The sequence below is a fragment of the Antechinus flavipes genome, chromosome 4 (genome assembly GCF_016432865.1).
Source record: "Antechinus flavipes isolate AdamAnt ecotype Samford, QLD, Australia chromosome 4, AdamAnt_v2, whole genome shotgun sequence".
Lineage (NCBI taxonomy): Eukaryota > Metazoa > Chordata > Mammalia > Dasyuromorphia > Dasyuridae > Antechinus > Antechinus flavipes.
Window position 1 is genome coordinate 79908293 of NC_067401.1, and position 19510 is coordinate 79927802.

Here is a 19510-nt window from a genome sequence, read left to right on the forward strand (position 1 = left end):
ATCACATCCAGAGAGGGAACTGTGGAGACTGAATGTGAAGCTTGTTGGCTGATTATTTTTTTATTATTGGTCTGATACTTTTTTTGCACAGCATGATAAAGATGGAAATACATTTAAAAGGAAAGCAAATATCTAATCCATGTCAGATAGCCTGCCTTTCTTGGGAGGGGAGAGGTAAGGGAGGAAGGAGAAAGAGGGGAATGAAAGGAGAAAAATTTGGAACACAAGATTTTGCAAAGGTAAATGTTGAAAACTATCTTTGCATTGTATTTGGGGGGAGGGGGGAGCTATTATTCTCATTTTTAAAAAGAGAAAAAAGTGAAAAGAGTAAAAAAATGTAGTTCATAATTAATTTTAATTGGCAATGTATTAATAAAATATATAAACATGTGGTTTTCTAAGACAATATAGAGCCCGAGGATCCTTATACACAGAATAATGGTTCCCAATTGTATTGGACACCACTGATGTGAGGAATAAAACAGAAAAAACTTTACATGGACCAAAAAAAAAACTATCTTTACATGTATTTGGAAAAGCAAAATACTATTGAAAAAGTAAAAAAATAGAGAAAAAAGGACTAAAAATCAATACAACTTTATTTTAAAATTTTAACTCAAAATGAACAAAAATAGCACTGACTATTTCAGACTACTCATCATATCCCTTAATTGTTTTACTTGACTACTTATATTACAATTTGGGGAAGGAGTAGTGAGCTTAAAGTGAAGAAGTGATGGGGGGAAAAAAGCAATTAAATTAAATTTTTTAAATACACCAAAGAAAACAAAAAGAAGTTCAAGATATGTACTAAGAAAGCATTGTCATTACCACTGCACTAAATTCAATAGATATTTAAAAAAAAAGTACACAATAGAAGTTCCTATATAACCCCTCTTCTCATACTGAAAATGTTCATGTTTGTTACATTCATAATTTTTTAAAATTACATTTTCTGAAACACTGAGAGGTCAAGTGACTTAAGCAGTGTCACAAAAATCAACATATGACGTAAAGAGGACCTGATCTCAGATCTACTTAACTCCTAGGATAGACTTTATTCACCATGCCATGATGCTTTTCATCAATAAAATCACCAAAGTTTTAGAATCAAATAAAATAAAATTCTAAGGGTCAAATATGTCTAGAACATCCTAGAAAACAATGAAGAAAGCAAAGGGCACAAACCAGTAATTAACAAAAAATACCTGATAATAGACAAAAAGAAAAAAAAGTGGATCAATGAAACTAAAAAAGCAAGAATGAAAATAAATGCATAAATTCAAGAACACAAATTATAAGGAAAGGGAGACTTTAAGAGGAGGGTGCAGTGGAAAGAATATTAGAGGTGTCAGTATCACTGAAGAAAATACAAAGTTATAAATTTTCACTATTATGAATAAAGAATCCATAACAAGAAAAGAAATAAGAGCAAGGACTATAAATGTAGAGTTGAAAGGAAACTTAGAGGCCTCTGAGTTCTACTAAAATTTTTCGGATAAGGAAACTTGAGGTCCAGAGAAATTAATTGCCAACCATCCCAAAAAGAGTAATTATGCAAAGCAGAATACAAACTTAGATGTTTCCTAACTCATCAGAATATTATTCTCTACACCAGTCAAATTTCAATAGAAAGGAACCGTGAAGTAGGCATATTAACCAGTTTCATTATCTATAATGTATTAGATTTTTAATAATTCATGTTGAACATTTCCCAAATATATTTTAATCTGCTTCAGTTATACTTGGAAGTGTATATGCAGTGAATTTGATACCTCAGCTCCATACCAACACTGCCTTCCCTGGGCAATCCCAAATATGGGAGAAAGGACTGAATCCAAAAATTGGAACTGTGATTTTCACTGATATGGAGGAATCCAGGAAATTATCTCAGAGGAGAAAGCTCCCTCTACCAACAGGAGGTAAATAGTTTGTTAATTTATGTAATTTTAAAGAAGCAGTTCTTAAACTTTTTGGTCTCAGAACTCATTTATACTCTCAAAAATGCTCAGGTTTCCAAAGAGCTTTTGTTTATGAGTTATACCTATTGATATTTACTAACAAATTATAACAAATTTATATTTGTAAAATTGTAAAATTAAAATTGTAAAATGTTCCTCAATTTATAAAAAAAATAAACCCTTGATATGCTAATATAAGCAAAATTTTTATAAAATATAATAAAACTAATTATAGTGAGTTATAGTAAAAAAAAAGTGGCATTCTTTTGCATTTTGTAAATCTCTTTAATATCTGGCTTAATAGAAAAGATAGATAGCTGGATTCTCATAACTGCTTCTGTATTCAATCTCAACATTGTTCTGGTTGAAATATAATATATGAAGCAAATTATGTAATTGAAAATGAAAATAATTTTTGTTGTTTTTCAGTAAAGTCCTTGGCAAAGATACTGGAGTGGTTTTCAAACTTTAAAGTCTATGAATGATAACTAGTTATATTTGATTATTGTTCAGTCATTTCAGTCCTATCCAACTCTCCAAGACCCAATTTGGAATTTTCTTGGCAAAGATAGTACAATGGCTTGCCATTTTCATCTCTACCTCATTTTGCAGATGAGGAAACAGAGGTAAATAGAGTTAAGTGACTTGCCCAGAATCACATAGCTTGTAAGAGTATGAGGTCATATTTGAACTGACTACAACATCTGTCAACTCCAACCATGCACTACACCTTATGTCACCTAACTACCCAGGAATATTTTAATATCCTTTAAATGCATTCTTCTTTGATACTACTCTAAAACTTGACAAGTGACACTTTTTTTTCCAATTAAAGCTAGTTGAAACATGGTATATCAAACCATAACAATTAACTTTTTGTACTCTTCCTAAAGTCCTTTAGCCTAGTTTGCTACTTTTTTTTTACCCTTATGTGATCTTTTTACCCTTGTATGATTCTGTACTATCATACAATAGTTATTTAAAGATTCTTGGTTCTAAGAGTTGTGCAAATCTTACAAATATTGACACATTTCATAATAAAATGTTCTCTCAAAAAAAAAAATCATCTTCATTAATATCACCATTGATCTCATGAGAAAAATTTTTAAGTATCAGTCAAGTGTCAAACAGAGATGCATATAAGTTTTTCAAAAATTCTAACTTTCAGTTGAGAGTTCAAATTTTATTACTGGCAACAAATTGTCAGTTATTTTCCATGAAGTGACAGGCTTACTTCATTTTCAAGAAAATGTCTGTCAAATATCCAAGTCTGAATAACCCTACTTTGTCTGCCAGTCATTCTTAAGTAAAAATGGTAATTCCTGAAAACAATAGCCAAGTCAGCTTGCAACTCAACAACATCAGTGCTTTACTCAAGAGAAGCACAGAACATTGATATGCAGAAGTTTTGATATATATTTCCTATTTTATTACACAGAAAACTTTTAAAATGTGTATTCAAAGGACAAGATTTAATAAAATTAAATAAGTATACTTCCTTCATCAAGGACAGAAAATGAAATTGCTGAGTTTTTTAAACTACAGGCTAATGGCAGTGAAAAATTCAATGACTGTTAGTGGAGCTTAGAGCTAATGTGTCAGCAGTTTTACCCACCATTGCTTTTGCACTACCACTGTATAATGTCCACACATTTGTTCCAAGAAGAAAAACAAAAAGATTCAAAAAAGTTATTCAAAGTGTTGAATACTTTAGCACCACTTGTGTTTGTAATCAAGCATTCACACAAAATGAGATATTCAATGATAAGTTGATTCTGATACAAGACAAATACAAGTAAAACAGCAAGATTCATCATATGAAAGCAAAAGTACAGTTCTGTAGAAGAAATATTAAGTCAGTGTTTATATCTGCAATTAAATCTTTGATCCAGAGGTCATATAACCTCTAGAAAACTTCACTGTACATTGATGAATAAGAAGCCCTTCTCTTTAATAGTCTCTTTTAATATAAAATTTAAAATTTTTATGAAAACAAAATCAATGTAGTTGGAATTTTCAAAATTATACTCACTGAGTTATCTGCATCCAGAAGGGACTATGGGAATTCAATGAGGAACACAACATAGCATTTTCATCTTTTTTGTCATCCTTGTTGTTTGCCTGCTTATTTTTTTCTTTCTCATTTTTCCCCCTTTTGATCTGATTTTCCTTGTGTAACATGATAAATGTGGAAATATGTTTAGAAGAACTGCACATGTTTAACCTATACTGGAGTGCTTGCTCTCTAGGGGAGGAAGGAAGGGAAGGGAAGGGGAGAAAAATTTGAAACACAAGGTTTTTGAAGGGTGAATGTTGAAAACTATCTTTGCATGTATTTTAAAAAATGAAAAGTTATAATTTTAAAAAAAAATAAATGTTGAAAAAAATCATTCACTAGGAAAGAAATCTTTGCATTAAATATTTCTGAAAAAAAAGTTTGATATCCAAAATCTATATGGAATAAACAAATATTAAGATTACTAGCCATTAACCAATAGACAAGTGCTCAGCACTTGTAAGATTAATGAATGACCTGAGATAGTAGCATTTTTTCAAAGTCATACTGCACACTTCTATTGAGCTGGAATAATTACATATTTTACATAAATAATACAAGTTCAAATACATGTGATCACTTCAAAGAATTCATTATTTTCATTCATCAGGACCCAGGTATGCAAAATTCAAATAACCATCTGAAAAAATGTGCTTTACCTCATCTCACACCAAAAAATTAATGAAGATAGGAAAGGGAAAATTCATTGTAAAATGTGATATGGAAATACAATAACAGTAAAGGAATGCTGAAACAACTATGAACTGGTTCAACTGTTGGATGAACAATTTGAATTATCAAAAGTAACTAAACTCTTTAAAACCTTCTGATCCCAAAATCTCCACTTCTATCATTATATCCTAAAAGATTACTGACAGCAAGAAGTAACTGATATGTGGGTGGATTTGTGAATTGATCCAACCATTCTATAAAATATTGAAATTTAAATTTAAAAAAGGGGGACTAAAACACTGCGCACACACACTGCAACCCAAAAACTTTATCAAAATCTTATCAAAAAGGAGAACAAAAACAGAAAGATTCAATATATGACAAAATATGCCCTGCAGTACGTTTTGAGGTAAAAAAAAGAATTGAAAGCAAAATAGGGATCCAAATGAAAGAAGGCTTGTTTACAAACTGTGAAACAAAAATGTAAGAGAATACTGTCATGAGAAACAATAAATATAAAGAATTCAGAAAAACATGGGACTCAAAAATAGTACCTCAAAAAAGTCAATAATTTGTTATCAACTTGGAAGCATCGAAAATTATTAAACATTTATCAGACATTATATTAACCATTAAGGATACAAAGAAAAAGCAAAAAAAAAAAGTTTATGTCTTCAAGGTGCTTATATTCTAGTGAGGGACAATAAGGACATCATTAGGTATAGTAAAAACACAAATACATACTACTCCTTATGTATAGGAAGAGAACTGATGTAATTGAAGTAAACAGAATCTGGAACAACATATACACAGTCCTTCATTGCAAATGTGGGCGATTACAGTTAAAAAAAAAAAAAAATAGCACCTTGCTCTCAAGGATCACTCAGAAGGAAACAAGCCAAGAACTACATACAAACAAGGGGGAAAAAAAAGATAAACTACAGATAATCACAAAGGGAAGCCACTAGGCTCTATATATGGCTAAACTGTGTAATATCTTGTATAAATTAATTCATACACTAGATTTAGCACTAATGAGGTTAAAAAGAAACATGGGCTTGAACCTAAAAGAATACTTCTCAACCCTCAAAAACTTTTTTTTTTTTGGTTAAGAGGAAGAAGCACTATACAGATTAAAATACTATTTTATACTATATATACTATTATAATATTTTAAAGGCCAGTCAGAATAATAAATATTCACATTCCCATGTTGAAAATGAGAATGAGACAAGATTTCCTGAAATTCTACCACCACAAAATGGTAAAAATAGAGAGGAGACTGAGATGGTCACAACTACAAAATCTCACAAAAATCCATTAAATGACAACAATGTTTTTATAAGAGGGTCAAAAGAGTGCTGCTCACCAGAATTTCATTTTAATAAATAGGTGTACATTGAATAATTTCTATTCATAGCTGATAACAGGTTATTCTTTAGCAAGCACACATTCCTTAACCAAGTAGCAGCATATGGCTAAGAAAGTCAGTGGTTATCACTGGGGTAGACCTAATACATGCATAGTAAGTAAAGGAAAAATAATTTGAAAACTGTAAAAAAGGCACAGCAGAAAGTAAAAAAAAGATGAGAAGAGTGTGCTACAAACTCACAAAGTAAAACTAAGCCAGTCTGCCTATCTCAGGCCTGTAATTTAAACTAATGGTGTTAATAGCTTAAAGAGCCTCCCCTTTCCTGGAATGAACTTATTTTTTTTTAAAGGTATTCAGTAAGGGACAGCTAGGTGGCTCAGTGGATAGAGCACCAGCCCTGAACCTGAGTTCAAATCTGGTCTCAGACACTTAACATTTCTTAACTGTGTTGACCCTGGGCAAATCACTTAACTCCAATTGCCTTAGCAAAAAAAAAAAGTATTCAGTAATCTGCAGGGCATTGTAATATAGAAATTAGATTGCTTTTTAATAGTATAACTCTTAAACAACACAATTTATATATATAGAGAAATAAGATACTTTAACCAAAATGGTTCAACGCAAAAATGATCCTGATACTCAAACCAGGAAGATAAGACAAAGAAAAATATAAATACCTATTACAAATAAATATAGGTGAAAACATGAAATAAAATATTAGTGATGAGGTTACAGCAATATATTCATTAAATTAATTCATAAAACACTAATTTATCAATCAGCAAACTTTATAAAATAGAAATGCAAAGAGAGTTCAATAATTAAGGACAATAAATGTAATAATTGGTAACAAAATAAAAATCATAACTTCAAAGAGATGTGGAAAATATCTTAATAGAGTGCTCATTTATACAAAAAAGATTATTTTTTATGTCCTTTAACATAAAGAACTGACTACTTGATATATATCCGATGAAGGTCAATAACAGAAACCTCACACCAAAATATTTTTTCTATATATTCCAATTTAGCATAGTGCCTAAGAGAAAATGGTAAATAACTATTTTGTTACTTGTCAATAAATGATAGTTGGGAAAAAAAATGAATAGCAATTTTAAGAGTACATATTTCATATTTTGTCAAAGATTCCATTATAAAATCTTGATTTTTATCTTCACATCTTTCCTCTCTGTTGCTAGTTTCCACTTACATGGCTAGCATGATAGCCCAGGCCTCTAGCCTCTGGATCGTTTCTCTCTATCTTCCCTCTCCCATCCATCCTCTTCACTTAGTTGCCAAAGTGATATTCCTAAAACACAAGTCTGACCATGCTACTCTTCTTACTAAACAAACTCAAGTAATTCACTATTACTTCTTGACTCAAGTATAGCCTCCTTTGGCATTTAAAGTCCTTCACAAACCAGCTCCAACTTACCTTTACAATGTTATTATACATGACTCCCCTTTCCTAAATACTTCAATATAGCTAAAATGGCCTTTAAGTTATTCTTCATAGGCTCTTCCAACTCCCATTTCTATCCTTGGCAAAAACTAGTCCCAGTTCAGCATAAACACCATCCACTATCCCAAAGCCTTCCTGATTTTCAAGAGCTGCTAGGACTACCTAGTTACCCAGTTTTCATTTTGTAGATATTATTATTTGTACGTGACATATTCCCCCCCAAAGGAATTTAAGCTCCTTGACGGAAGGAACTGTTTCATACGTTTTGTGTCATTTTAACTGTTTCAGTCAAATCAGCAGTTAGCACAGTGGGAGAATATAAGCATTTATATAATGCTTATTATATGCTAGGCACTATGCTAAGCACTTTAGAAATACCATATTTGATCATCACCAATGACTTGACTCGGGTCCAGTATTCTATTCACTGTACCACTTAGTTGAATTCAAACACAACTTAATAAATACAGGTTTACCGACATCTCCCATCACAGTGTCTGAGACATAGGCACTTAATACAGTAAATGTTTGATTAACTGATCTATTTTAAAGCTTTATACTGTATGGTTTTGATTTTAATATTGAGAAAACCAAAGAAAAGGGCAAATTGTCCTCTATCATATACATGTCAAAATGTTGTCACTATTTTCTCTTAAATTATCCATTTATTACAATACAAATGCCTTGTTGTTTAGTGTTTTTTCAGTTTATGTGGAAGATTTGGTAACCCCATTTGGTATTTTCTTGGAAGAGATAATGGAATGGTTAACTATTTCTTTCTCCAGGTCATTTTACAGATGAGAAATTGAGTCAAACAAAGGTTAAGTGACTTTTCCAGAATCACACATCTTAGTAAGTATATGAAACCAGAATTGAACTCCTCATGAACAGGAGTCTTCCTGGTTCCAAGCAGAGCTCTATCCACTACACAGAGCTAGAGATCTTGTCAGGCAAATGAATAAAGTTTTGTTTCCAGCTTTCTTTTATATACTGTTAGATGTTAAACACAAAAAATTACTTGTCTTCCTTCTCAAATGTTCCCCTTTATTTTACCAATCTGTTACCATTTTATTTTCTCTGATGCACTTGTCATGTGACAATATGATATCTAAGTTAATGTCTTTTCCCCCTACTAAACTGTAAGCTCTTTTAGGGCAGGTACAGTTTATTGCCAGCCAGCCTTTGAGCACATCTACTCCAACTATCTCATTTTTCAGATTAAGAAACAAGCTCAGAGGGAAATGATTTTATGGACAGTTAGTTTCTCAGAGTCAGGACCTGTATCCAAGTCCTCCAATTTCAAATCCAGGACTAAACTTACTCCTATACCTACAGTGCCTGATTCAAAATTCTGTACATCATAGATACTAGTAAAAATTTGTTGCATTTCGTATGTTTGTCTACCATATTACAAATGCCCTTTGTAAAGAATTACAACAAATTCCTTTGTAACTTGCCACACAGTCACCAGCACTGGAGGGAGCCTGGCAAATATAAGCTATTTTGTCATATATCATGTCATAGCTGGCTTATGTACACAATAAGAACTACCCAGATCTTACCTTTAATCTCAAAGACTCAAAAAATTTAGTCACTATTAACCTAGACTTTCTCTTCCTCTTCTTCTATACAATGACAAAATTTCAGTTAGTTTTTAAACCCATGGTGTCAATATATCCCTCAAGAGTTTCAATGGAATCTGCACTGTTACTGATGTGCAACTTTTTCAGGAAACATTTCAAAAATTAAACAATTCATGGTTAAAATCTTTATTAAAATCATCAACTGACAGAATTTGGTGCTTTCTTTTCCTCACCTGTGAAAATAGTAAAGTAGTATATATTACAAAGCTTACAAACATAAAATAGTACATAAATACAAAACTACAATAGAACCACAAAGTCCAATATACTACAACAATAATAAAGTTGCAGAATCAAGCAGTTATTCCAAATGGCATGCACTAGAATAAGCCTCATAACTTTATTTTTTAATCTAATTAGTATAAGATCAAAACTTAAGACATCATCTTCAAAAGGGAAGTGTTATTTAATAATCCTATATATAGAATTTTACATTTACAAGGCAGTTTTCTGATCATTTCAGCATATGTAAACCATTATACAATGCTTTTCCGTATAAAGATAACACTCAAATGGAAGTCATCCAATATATCATGTCATAAATACTTAAACCACAACACATTCACTGCATATTTGCTTCAGAGTTCTACCTGATGTAAATGAAACTCCCTGGTCAAGTACACCTATTTCTGGACACACTTTTGAACATTAGTACAATCTCACAATACCACTATTTAAAAATACATTTAACTATTCTGATACAATAATAGTTGCATTCTCAGCTATTCATAGGCTGAAAAACATGCCATGTAGTACTACAGTACTTAAAGCAGCATTTTGAAACAAAGTCAAATGTTGGCATAACTGTCACTCACAGTAGGATCAAATCCACCCAAAGCCTTCCGCAGTGCATTCATTATTAAGGCTCAACACATATTCAGTTTTCTATCCAATTATGATTTCCATAGTTTCATTGATATATAAAAAAATTCACCCAGATGTACACCTAACTTGTAAGGCACTCCCAACCAAATAGTCTTCTTTCCAATGGCTCAAAAAGAAAAACTAGAACTCATTTTTATTCCATTTCTTAAATAACTAAAGATAGCTATTTAAAGATAGTCTATCCAAACTGACTTGAGATTGACAGAATTTTCATTATCCTTTGTACTATTTACCTGATATGCAAAGCATCAAGGCAATTGCTGGCTCTCTCCAACTCAAAAAGGAAGTGAAAAATTAGTGCTTGGAAGTTGTTACTTTTTTTTATAAGGCATATTTTTTTAAGTAAGCAGAAAAATTTGTCTACATAAGAATGAAAAACTATATTTGTACAGTCTTTCTTCACTGCATGTAAAAAAACAACTATTTCTGCTTTTTCTGTTACTGGATTTTAAATATTTTAGTAGTGACTTTAATAAAATAATTGACAAAATATAATTAAAACAGATTTCGCGTTTAAAACAAACTGAATTCTTCCTCCCTCTCACGATTCTTTAGTACTATTTTAGCATGAATGTTGAAACCAATACTAGGTGTGAGTCATTATACCTAATGTTAAATGTTCACACAGACACCTATAAATTAACATAAAATCACTGACAAAATGTCAAGATTTTCAATAAAGCTAATACTTCTCAAAATAATGCATACATATATTGGTATGTCACATTATATAATTGGAAATTAAAGGGAAAATGGGCACAGAATTTTTTTTAAAGACATTGTCAATTTCAGGAATACAATTGGATACTTTGAGAAAACTCTTAAAGCAGGAATAACTGCAGATTGACTAGTCAAAGCCAACATTAAGGAAATGAAATTGGGGGGAGGGAGTCAAGAACTACTCTTAAATTAAAGTAGAAACTATTTAAATTTAAGGGAAAAAAATCCAGTGACTAGACAATTTTTGAAAAAGCAAAGGAATTTTTAGACTATATCATGTGAATCTTGTATCACGTTATAAAGGTCTTAGCAATTGTTAGCCATTAATCTTTAACAAAAAGGATATTCAAATCCAACCAAATGTAAAACAATCTCCAATGGGGGAAGGAAAAGAGTCATTTACTTTATCCCCAGTTATTTAACCTAAAGGCCAATAAGAATGATGATAAGGCAGAATAGGTCAGCATTCAATCTATCAAATCACATTTCTCACGAAGTCTTGCACCAATCCGAAAAAAAAAAAAAGGTAGCTACGGCCACAAACCAGGTTTAGAAATGTCTTAAAAAAAAAAAAATCTCCAATAAATGAGACCCCATATCATGGTTTATTCTCCTATACAACTGGAGAAATAGGAAGGAAAAACACAATCCCACCGTGTTTTGTTTTTTGCCACTGAAGACTTCAATCTTTAAAAATCATGCATTTAATTTCTTCCATTGGCAGTAGAGGTATAATTTAGGTTCTATTTTATTGATTACACATAAGGAAGAAAGGGGGGGAAAAAGCAGCTGCTGCATTGCAACACTAGTGACACAGAGAAAGGCGAGAAAACCGGTTTGAGAAACAAATCGAAACACACCACCCTAAGTCTCCTCAAATAGCGGAGATTTCAGCATTGTATTGGGTTTGTTTTTTAAAGGGATGAGGGGATTCAAGCGAAAAATTATATTCCCCTCCCCCAATTTTGTAAATTTAGCTTTGCATTTTATACCTTTGTATCTCTGCCAGAGCTTTTTCCATTATCTCTTTGGATTTCATACCTTTTCAAACTTAATAACATTCACAATAATAATAGTTTTTAAAACAAAAGTGCCATGTACACACATTAGAAAAAATGACCATAAAACTGTCTTCTCTCCCACCGACCACGTAGATCGCCACAGCGGAGACCACTCTCTCCTTCCTGTCTCCCCTCCCACCACGGTTTAGGGGATAAAGGATATGGAGGGGAGAGGGGAGAAAGCGAGAGGTGCATAAAGAAAATGGGGGAAGGGAAGGGGTTTGAGAAGGATGGGGCCAGGCGGCCGAGCGGGGCAAGGATAGATAAAGAAACGTGGAGAGTAGGGGAAGCCCCTCGGGAGCAGGGGCGGGGGAGACGGGGAGGAGGGGGGGGTGGAGGCAGGAGCACTAGGAGCAGCCAAGGCGGGAGGTGAGGACGGCGCACGGCGCGAGCCCCCCCCCCCCGACCCCCCGGGGTTCCCCTCACCTCATGATGCCGGGCGGTGCGGAGGCTTCCCCGGCCGGAGGAGGAGGGAAGGCGAGGACGGAGCAGAGCGGGGTGGGGCAGGAGCCGGGCTCCCGAGACAAGAGACCGGCAGCGTACCGGGTCGGCTGGGCTCTGGCGCTGCGGGGGTAGCTACACCATCCTCGCTCGGTGCACAAAGCGGAGGCGCCCGCCGGCCGGCCGGGAGTGCGAGTGTGAGTGTGAGTGCGCGTGTGTGCCTGTGTGAATGTGCGCGCGCGTGTGTGTGTCTGTGTGTGAGAGAGAAAGAAAGAGAAATGGAGAGAGACTGACTAGCGAAGGGGGAGGGTGGAGAAGCGGACAAGGGGGCGCCGGTCCCCCCGGTGGCCGCCGCCTCCCTCCTCCTCCTTCTCCCCCTCCTCCGGGACTCCTCTCCTTTCTCCTCCGCCTCGGCTCGGGGGGATCCTCGAGCCCGTCGGCCTTGCGCCGCCGCTGGGGAAGCCGGTGTGAAGACGACGACGCCGCAGGCAGGCAAGCTCGCGCGCAGCTCCTGCTCCCGCTCTCGTGCCCGCCGCCGCCGCCGCCGCCACCGAGGCCGTGTGCAACCGGCAACAGCAGCAGCCGAAGGAGGAGGAGGAGGAGGACGAGAAGGAGGAGGAGGAGGAGGAGGAGGAGGAGGAGGAGGAGGAGGATCAGGATCGCCGCGGCGAGGAGCCCGGGGAGGGGGCGGGGCGCGAGGCGAAGGAGCACGCACGCGCCAGCCCAACCCGGGGGAGGAGGGCTAGCGCCGAGAGGGGGGAGGAAGAGGGGAAGGAAGGGGAAGGCGGAGAGAGGGCAAGGGCTGGTGGGAGAGCGTCGTTCCCCCCTCCCCCTTCTTACACCGCTCCTCTCCCCCCCACTCCGGGGCCGGCCCAGCCTTTCCTTCCCTCAGTTCTTTCTCTCCCCTGCAGAGAGAGTGGGGAGGGGCATGGAGACTTGGGGAAAGGGAAAAAGCTGCCGTGGATTATTAGACTCTTTGTTGCTATCCCTACCCCATCCCGGTGGTATTCTCCTCGACTTCTTTATTTTTTGTTGAGGAGGGGGAGGCGTTAGCCCTTGAAGTTTCCCTGCCCAAGAAACCCCTGCCTCCTTTGCGGGAAGCCCGGGGGAAACCGATCGGAAGGAGCAGAGATTCAAGTCTTACGCGAGTTCGAGGGCCTCCCCGAAAGGAGATGCAAGAAAAGATTCCCCCCCCACCCCCGCATACTCCTTTCCACTCCCCCCCTAGAGTCCAGGCGCCGCTGTCGGGGAGATTTCGTGGCCAAATTTTAAGATAAAAATCCCCCTTCTTTCCCAGCGACCTTGATGGAGCTGATGTAATTAAACCATCTGGGAATTTGTTCTCTGTTGTCACCAGGGGCCAGGCACGGGGGAATCCCTGGATGATGCTCTCCTGGAAGGAGCAGCGGCCCTTTAAAATCATTTTAAGATTCTGTTCTCTCTGTGCTTATGCTCCGAGTTATCTCCTGTTGCTACCCTATTAGCAGGCGAGAGACACAAATTGACATCCTGCTCCAGTCATCCGTCTGGCCACCACGGTGCATGTTTCCTCTAGGATGAAAGAACTAAATAAAATGCAAAGTGTACTGATCGCTTTTTGCAGGGCTCCTTTCCGTCCTAAAGAATCCCAGTGTGGTTTACCAGTTTAACAAGCTGATATGCAAACTATGTATAGAGATGACTTCATCCACGTGAAAAGCAGCCAACTCGGGGTAAACCACGGTAGCTGTGTAACAGATCCCAGAAACACTATAGAACCGTTTAGGGCAAGAATCGGAGAATAAGAATAACGCAGCCAATTGAAATTCCATTATCTCACCATTGTACTGAGGGGATTTTTTTTTAATAGCGTGTTCATATGAGACTTAAAATCTCAGTCATTCAAATTCTCTCGGCCTGAAATCAATGCCATATAAAGATAGGTGAAGACTACCGTAGTAAGTAAACCTCAGTCACGTTAACTAAGGGGGAAGGGAGAAAGAGGGGGATACCTGAAAGACCTGGGCTTTCTTTGTGTTTTAAAGTGACCAAAAGCAAATACAAACAATACAAATGCACGGTAATCCAAGACAAATTATAGCCCCCGTAAAATCTACGAAAGCTTATTTTTATTTTAAATAAAAGATGTGATAGGAAATGCTAATTTTTGCTAAATTCGTCATATTAAGGGCAGTAATGAGAAGTGGAAGGGCAAACACGATTTCTCGTCTCAGCTCATTAGAATGAGTTTTTTGTCAGAAAAGAGGCTAAGAGGTAAGAATTGACAGAATTGAGGTTCACGATGGCAGCCCCACCGGTCATCATATACAGGCAGTATTGGGTGGCTTCTACTTTGTCAGTAATAAAAAGGTGTAGCACAGGGACTGCTTGGGTTGTTAACCTGAAGGGCTTCACTGACAAGAGAACTGAATTAATTTTTCATGCTGGGACATGTGCTTTCCCTTCAACAATGCTCCAAGTCAAGATGTCTCTGGAGCTCTTGGCAAAGGGCCACTGTCTTTGTCCCTAGTTTGGGTTCCTTAAGTATTATATACCCATGAATACAATAAATATCTCCTATGTACATAGTTGTTTACATATTATCTTCCTCAGAGTATGAGATTCTTGAGGGTAGGGACGTGATTTTATCTTTCATTGTATCCCTGAGGCTTAGATTAGTGCCTGGCACATAAAAAATGATTACCATAAATGTTTGTTGGCTTTTGACTTATTTAGAAATACTCATTCCCAAATCATCCCTAATATCTTTTATCAAAGGATATGAAAAGATGAGACATTCAACTTTTTTTTTCCCTGAGGGAATCAGGATTAAGGGACTAGCCAAGTGTCTGACTCTGGGGTTGGTGCTGTATCTATTTCTCCATCTAGTTAATCTTTATTAAACTTTACAACACAGTTCTAAACACTGAATAAGTGCTTTTTCACTTAGTTATTTATAAAACCCTTTCAAATCACAGATCCTGATCCCTACCCAATTGCTAGTCACTCCCCCCAAAAAAATCACTTTGTATTTATTTTGTATATTCTTTATATGTTCTTGCTGATTCCTCTAATAGGATGTTAACACTTGGAAGGGAAGGAGTTTCATCTCCCCCAGCATTTTGATCAATATATGGCACATAGAAGGAAATTGAATGAATAAAATAAATATCATTGTTATGGTAGTTTCAGGATGAGTTAGTGGAAGAGACAGGATTAAAAATCATAACTGCTAACACAGGACCAAATATTATTCTACATAATGTTAAAAGCATTTCATATGGATTAGCCCTCACTTAAGAAGCCTTTAAGCAAAGCCTGGATGACCAGTTTGAGTATATGCTGTAGCAAGAATTGTCATTCTAAGGGATCTTTACCCATCCCCCTCTTTTAAAGATGAAGAAATTGAGATGAGAAGACTTAGCTTAAGTCAAATACATACCTGAAAATCAGAAGTAGGATTTCAATGCAGCTCCTAATACTAATGTATTGTTGGTGGAGTTGTGTGGGAATTGATCTAACCATTCTGGAGAGCAATTTTGAACTATTCCCAAAGGGTTATCAAATTGTGCATTCCCTTTGATCCAGCAATGTCTCTACTGGGCTTATATCCCAAAGAGATCTAAAAGGAGGGAAAGGGACCCACATGTGCAAAAATTTTTGTAGCAGCCCTTTTTGTAATAGCAAGAAGCTGGAAACTAAGAGGATACCCATCAGTTGGAGAATGGCTGAATAAGTTATGGTATAGGAATGTTATAGATTATTATTGTTGTATAGGAAACAATCAGCAGGATGATTTTAGAGAGACCTAATGCTAAGTGGATAGAACCAAGAGAACATTGTACAGAGTAACAAGATTATTTGATAATCAATTGTGATGGACATGGCTCTTTTCAACAATGAGGTGATTTAGGCTAATTCCAGGCTTGTGATGGAGAGAGCCATCTGCACCCAGAGATGATTTTTTGTTGTTGTTGTTTGCTTGCCTTTTGTTTTCTTTCTCATTTTTTTCCCTTTTGATTTGATTTTTCTTATCCAGCATGATAATTGTGGAAATATGGAGAGAGGTGCACATATTTAACATATATTAGATTGCTTGCTGTCTCGGGGAGGGAGTGGGAGAAAAGAGAGGAAGAAAAAATTTGAAACAGGGTTTTGCAGGAGTGGTTGAAAATTATGCATATATTTTGAAAGCAAAAAGCTAAAAAAAGAAAATCAAATAAATGGATGAATATAATAGCCAGAAGTTTTGGCTACTCACAATTAAATCCATTTTTTTAGCTACTATCCCACTTGCCAACTCATGGTTGTGCCATGCCTGGATCTGTTATGCTGGAGTCAGGAAGACCACAGTTCAAATCCAGACTCAGACAAGGCACTTATTTTTTTTTTACTAACTGTGTATTCCTGAGTAAAACACTTAACCTCTGTTTGTCTCAGTTCCCTTAAATGGAAAATCAAGATAATGACAGCACCTACTTCACAGGATCATTATGAGGATAAAATAAGATACCATGTGTAAAGTACTTAACAAACTTTACAACACTATATAATTAAATGCTAATTATTTTCATTGTCACTTATTTTTAAAAAAAAGCAATTTTCTTAAAAATAATTTTATTTGGGATATTTATTATTAATTTAATTTGAAAGCCTTTATTAAGCACTTTCTATATACAAAGCATTGTACCAAAGTATACCATTCTGATTTTTTAAAATTGCATCTCATTCATGTAACAAAGAAAAAGAGAAAGGTGGGGAAATTCAGAGAACACCTTTGATCAAAGAAGACTTGTCACAGGATAAGAATGTTCCACCTTTTCATGTTACAAGTAGGAGTGTTGAAATAGCAAAATCAGAAATGTTCTCTGGCTAAGAATTAGTTCTGACACTGTGAATCAGCTATGGTCTAAGATCAGCACTCTTTGAGCTATTGAAAGAAACATCACACCCTAATATTTTGTCTCTTCCAAACTTAGTTCCCATGATCTGGAAGTAATCGTCAACCACTAATATGCAGATGAATTGGATTTTCTCTCCCTCCATGACCTTGGCGTACATGGCCATCAAAAGCCAGTTTACAAATGTCTGTTAGCAGTGTGTTACCAGATATAAAATGAAACAAACTGTGCTTCTGTTTTAAGATCGATTAGCTGCAGGAGTGTTGTCACTGTGGCTCTGAGGTTTCTCTCTGAATATCCCCGGTTTGAGTCAGTCTGATATCATCAGTGTCGACCATCCTCCATTTATGGGCATGAGGAGGATGGATACATGACTAATGCTACTCAGCAGTCTGGAAATCAGTTCTGAGCATAGTTAGGAGGGCCTCCCTTCTCACCTAAAGAAGGTCTTCTCTTTTAAAATTAGGGTTTACAGGAGTAGGAGTTAGGGGGGGAGGAGAGAGAAAGAGAAGGGGGAGGAGATGGAGTGTTGTTTGGGATTGAGTGGAATTGCTCTGTCTACTACTAGTACTTTCTGTATTGTTTCCTTTTATTACTGTTGCTTCATTATGATTTTTGCCTGTATTCCCAAGAATGGGAAAAAATATATATATGTGTATGTGAAACTTAGTATAGTAGAATTCAAAAAAGAACAAATTTGTCATATCAATCTTGCTGTACATATAAACATACAATACATGCCTCATCTGAATTTCCCTTCAGTTTCATAATTTTTCTTCTTGTAGTTTATGATTTATTTAGTTAATTTAGTTTCCCTTTCTTTTCTTAGTTCTATGCTGATTGAAATAGTAAGATTGAAATCCTTGAATAACATTGGACTGATATCATTGGCCTTACACATACATTGTAATCTCATAGAAAAATAAATACTGTTTGCCATTTAAAGACTATTTATTCATTCAACAATCTACAAATATTATGCACATGCAAACCTCTAGGAATAGTTAACGCACTGTTTACCTTTTAGCTCTATTTTCTATTCTCCCTCTTCATCCCCCCTCCTCCTGCACTCTTCAAGCCAGTCAAACTGGTCTACTTAATGAGCCAAAAAAGACCCTACATTTCTCTCCACTATCCCTTCAGCTCTCAACTCAATCAATCATGCACTTAAATAGGCTAGCTGTCCCCCAAGCCTGGAATTCACTAACCCTATCTCAGAATCCTGTGTTTCCCTTCAGAATTCAGCTTTATTGTCACCTCCTACATAAGTTCTTTCCTAAACTCTCTTGGCTAGCATTTCTCTTCCAAATTATCTTATATTTGTTGTATCTATATTTCAGGTATATTCACATTGAATATATGTAGACATGTTATCTCCCACTGTAGAATGTAAGCTCCTTGAGGGAAGGAATGTTCCTTTTTGTCTTTGTACCTCCAGTGCCTAACAATGCCTAGAGCATAATTGTTCATAGATGCTTAGTAAATGCTTATTGGTTGTTTGGTTAGGAACTGGACAGAGAGGCAATATAAATAGAAGCTTTAGAGTCCCTTCCAGCTCTAAACTATAATCATTCCAGTTCAGGATATTTTATAAGATCTAGCCAATAGTTTATCTTCTTTCATGCATTGAATTCACAGTGGAGAATTATCAGTCAATATCAAGATAGATATTGTGGTTTCAATAATGCCCTTGAAACATTTTCCTAGAGGAGAATGGGAGGCTGAGAGAATAAGAAATTATTTTCTGACAGACCACAATGAGGAAATAAAGTGACATCACTGACCACTGGTGTTCCTAAGATACAAACATTTTACCCAAGATGTACCTAAATGTATACTTCTTAAGTGAATTGACTATGACTGTCAATTTGTGCAGACACTATTTTTATATCTTTTTAAGCTGCTATCTTTCATTTTAGGTAAATTGCAAAACCCAGAATCTGAGAGTTGATATTCCTTTAATGTGGTCATGTTGCTTCTGTTTGAGAATTGCTATTGTGGTAACCTATACAAGTTCTAATTTATATATTCTTCATATCTTTGTTCTATTATATACTTATTAAATGCCAAAATTCAACTTCTAGTAAGGTAGCCCTAAGGCTAATTGGAAAAATAATCAATAATTATTCACATAATCAAGCCAGGCCATATCATTAATCATAATATTTTCATTTGGTTTCAGAGAATATGATTACTCTTAATTAATCAGGCATCCCTACTTTTTGTTAAGGAGGGCAAATGTATGATCCTATGCAAGTCATTTATCCTCTATCTGCCTCAGTCTTCTCATCTGTAAAATAGAAATAATAGTACTTATCTTCCAAATTGATGTGAGTATAAAATGAAATAACATTTAT

At 35.9% G+C, this 19510-nt stretch overlaps 1 protein-coding gene across 10 annotated transcripts in view; it reads right to left on the bottom strand.

Moving 5' to 3' along the window:
* The window catches only part of ENAH (ENAH actin regulator), a 124214-nt gene extending 111555 nt beyond the window's left edge, over positions 1–12659 (bottom strand). For 2 of the 10 annotated variants that reach the window (XM_051993391.1, XM_051993392.1), the window contains exon 1: positions 12259–12656. In XM_051993391.1, the coding sequence (XP_051849351.1) occupies positions 12259–12263 (5 nt within the window). In that variant the 5' untranslated portion in view covers positions 12264–12656. Of the gene's footprint in view, positions 1–12258 lie in introns of all 10 variants that reach the window. The other 8 variants (XM_051993389.1, XM_051993398.1, XM_051993393.1 and 5 more) reach the window with 8 other exon arrangements.
* Between the last annotated feature and the right edge of the window lie 6851 nt (positions 12660–19510).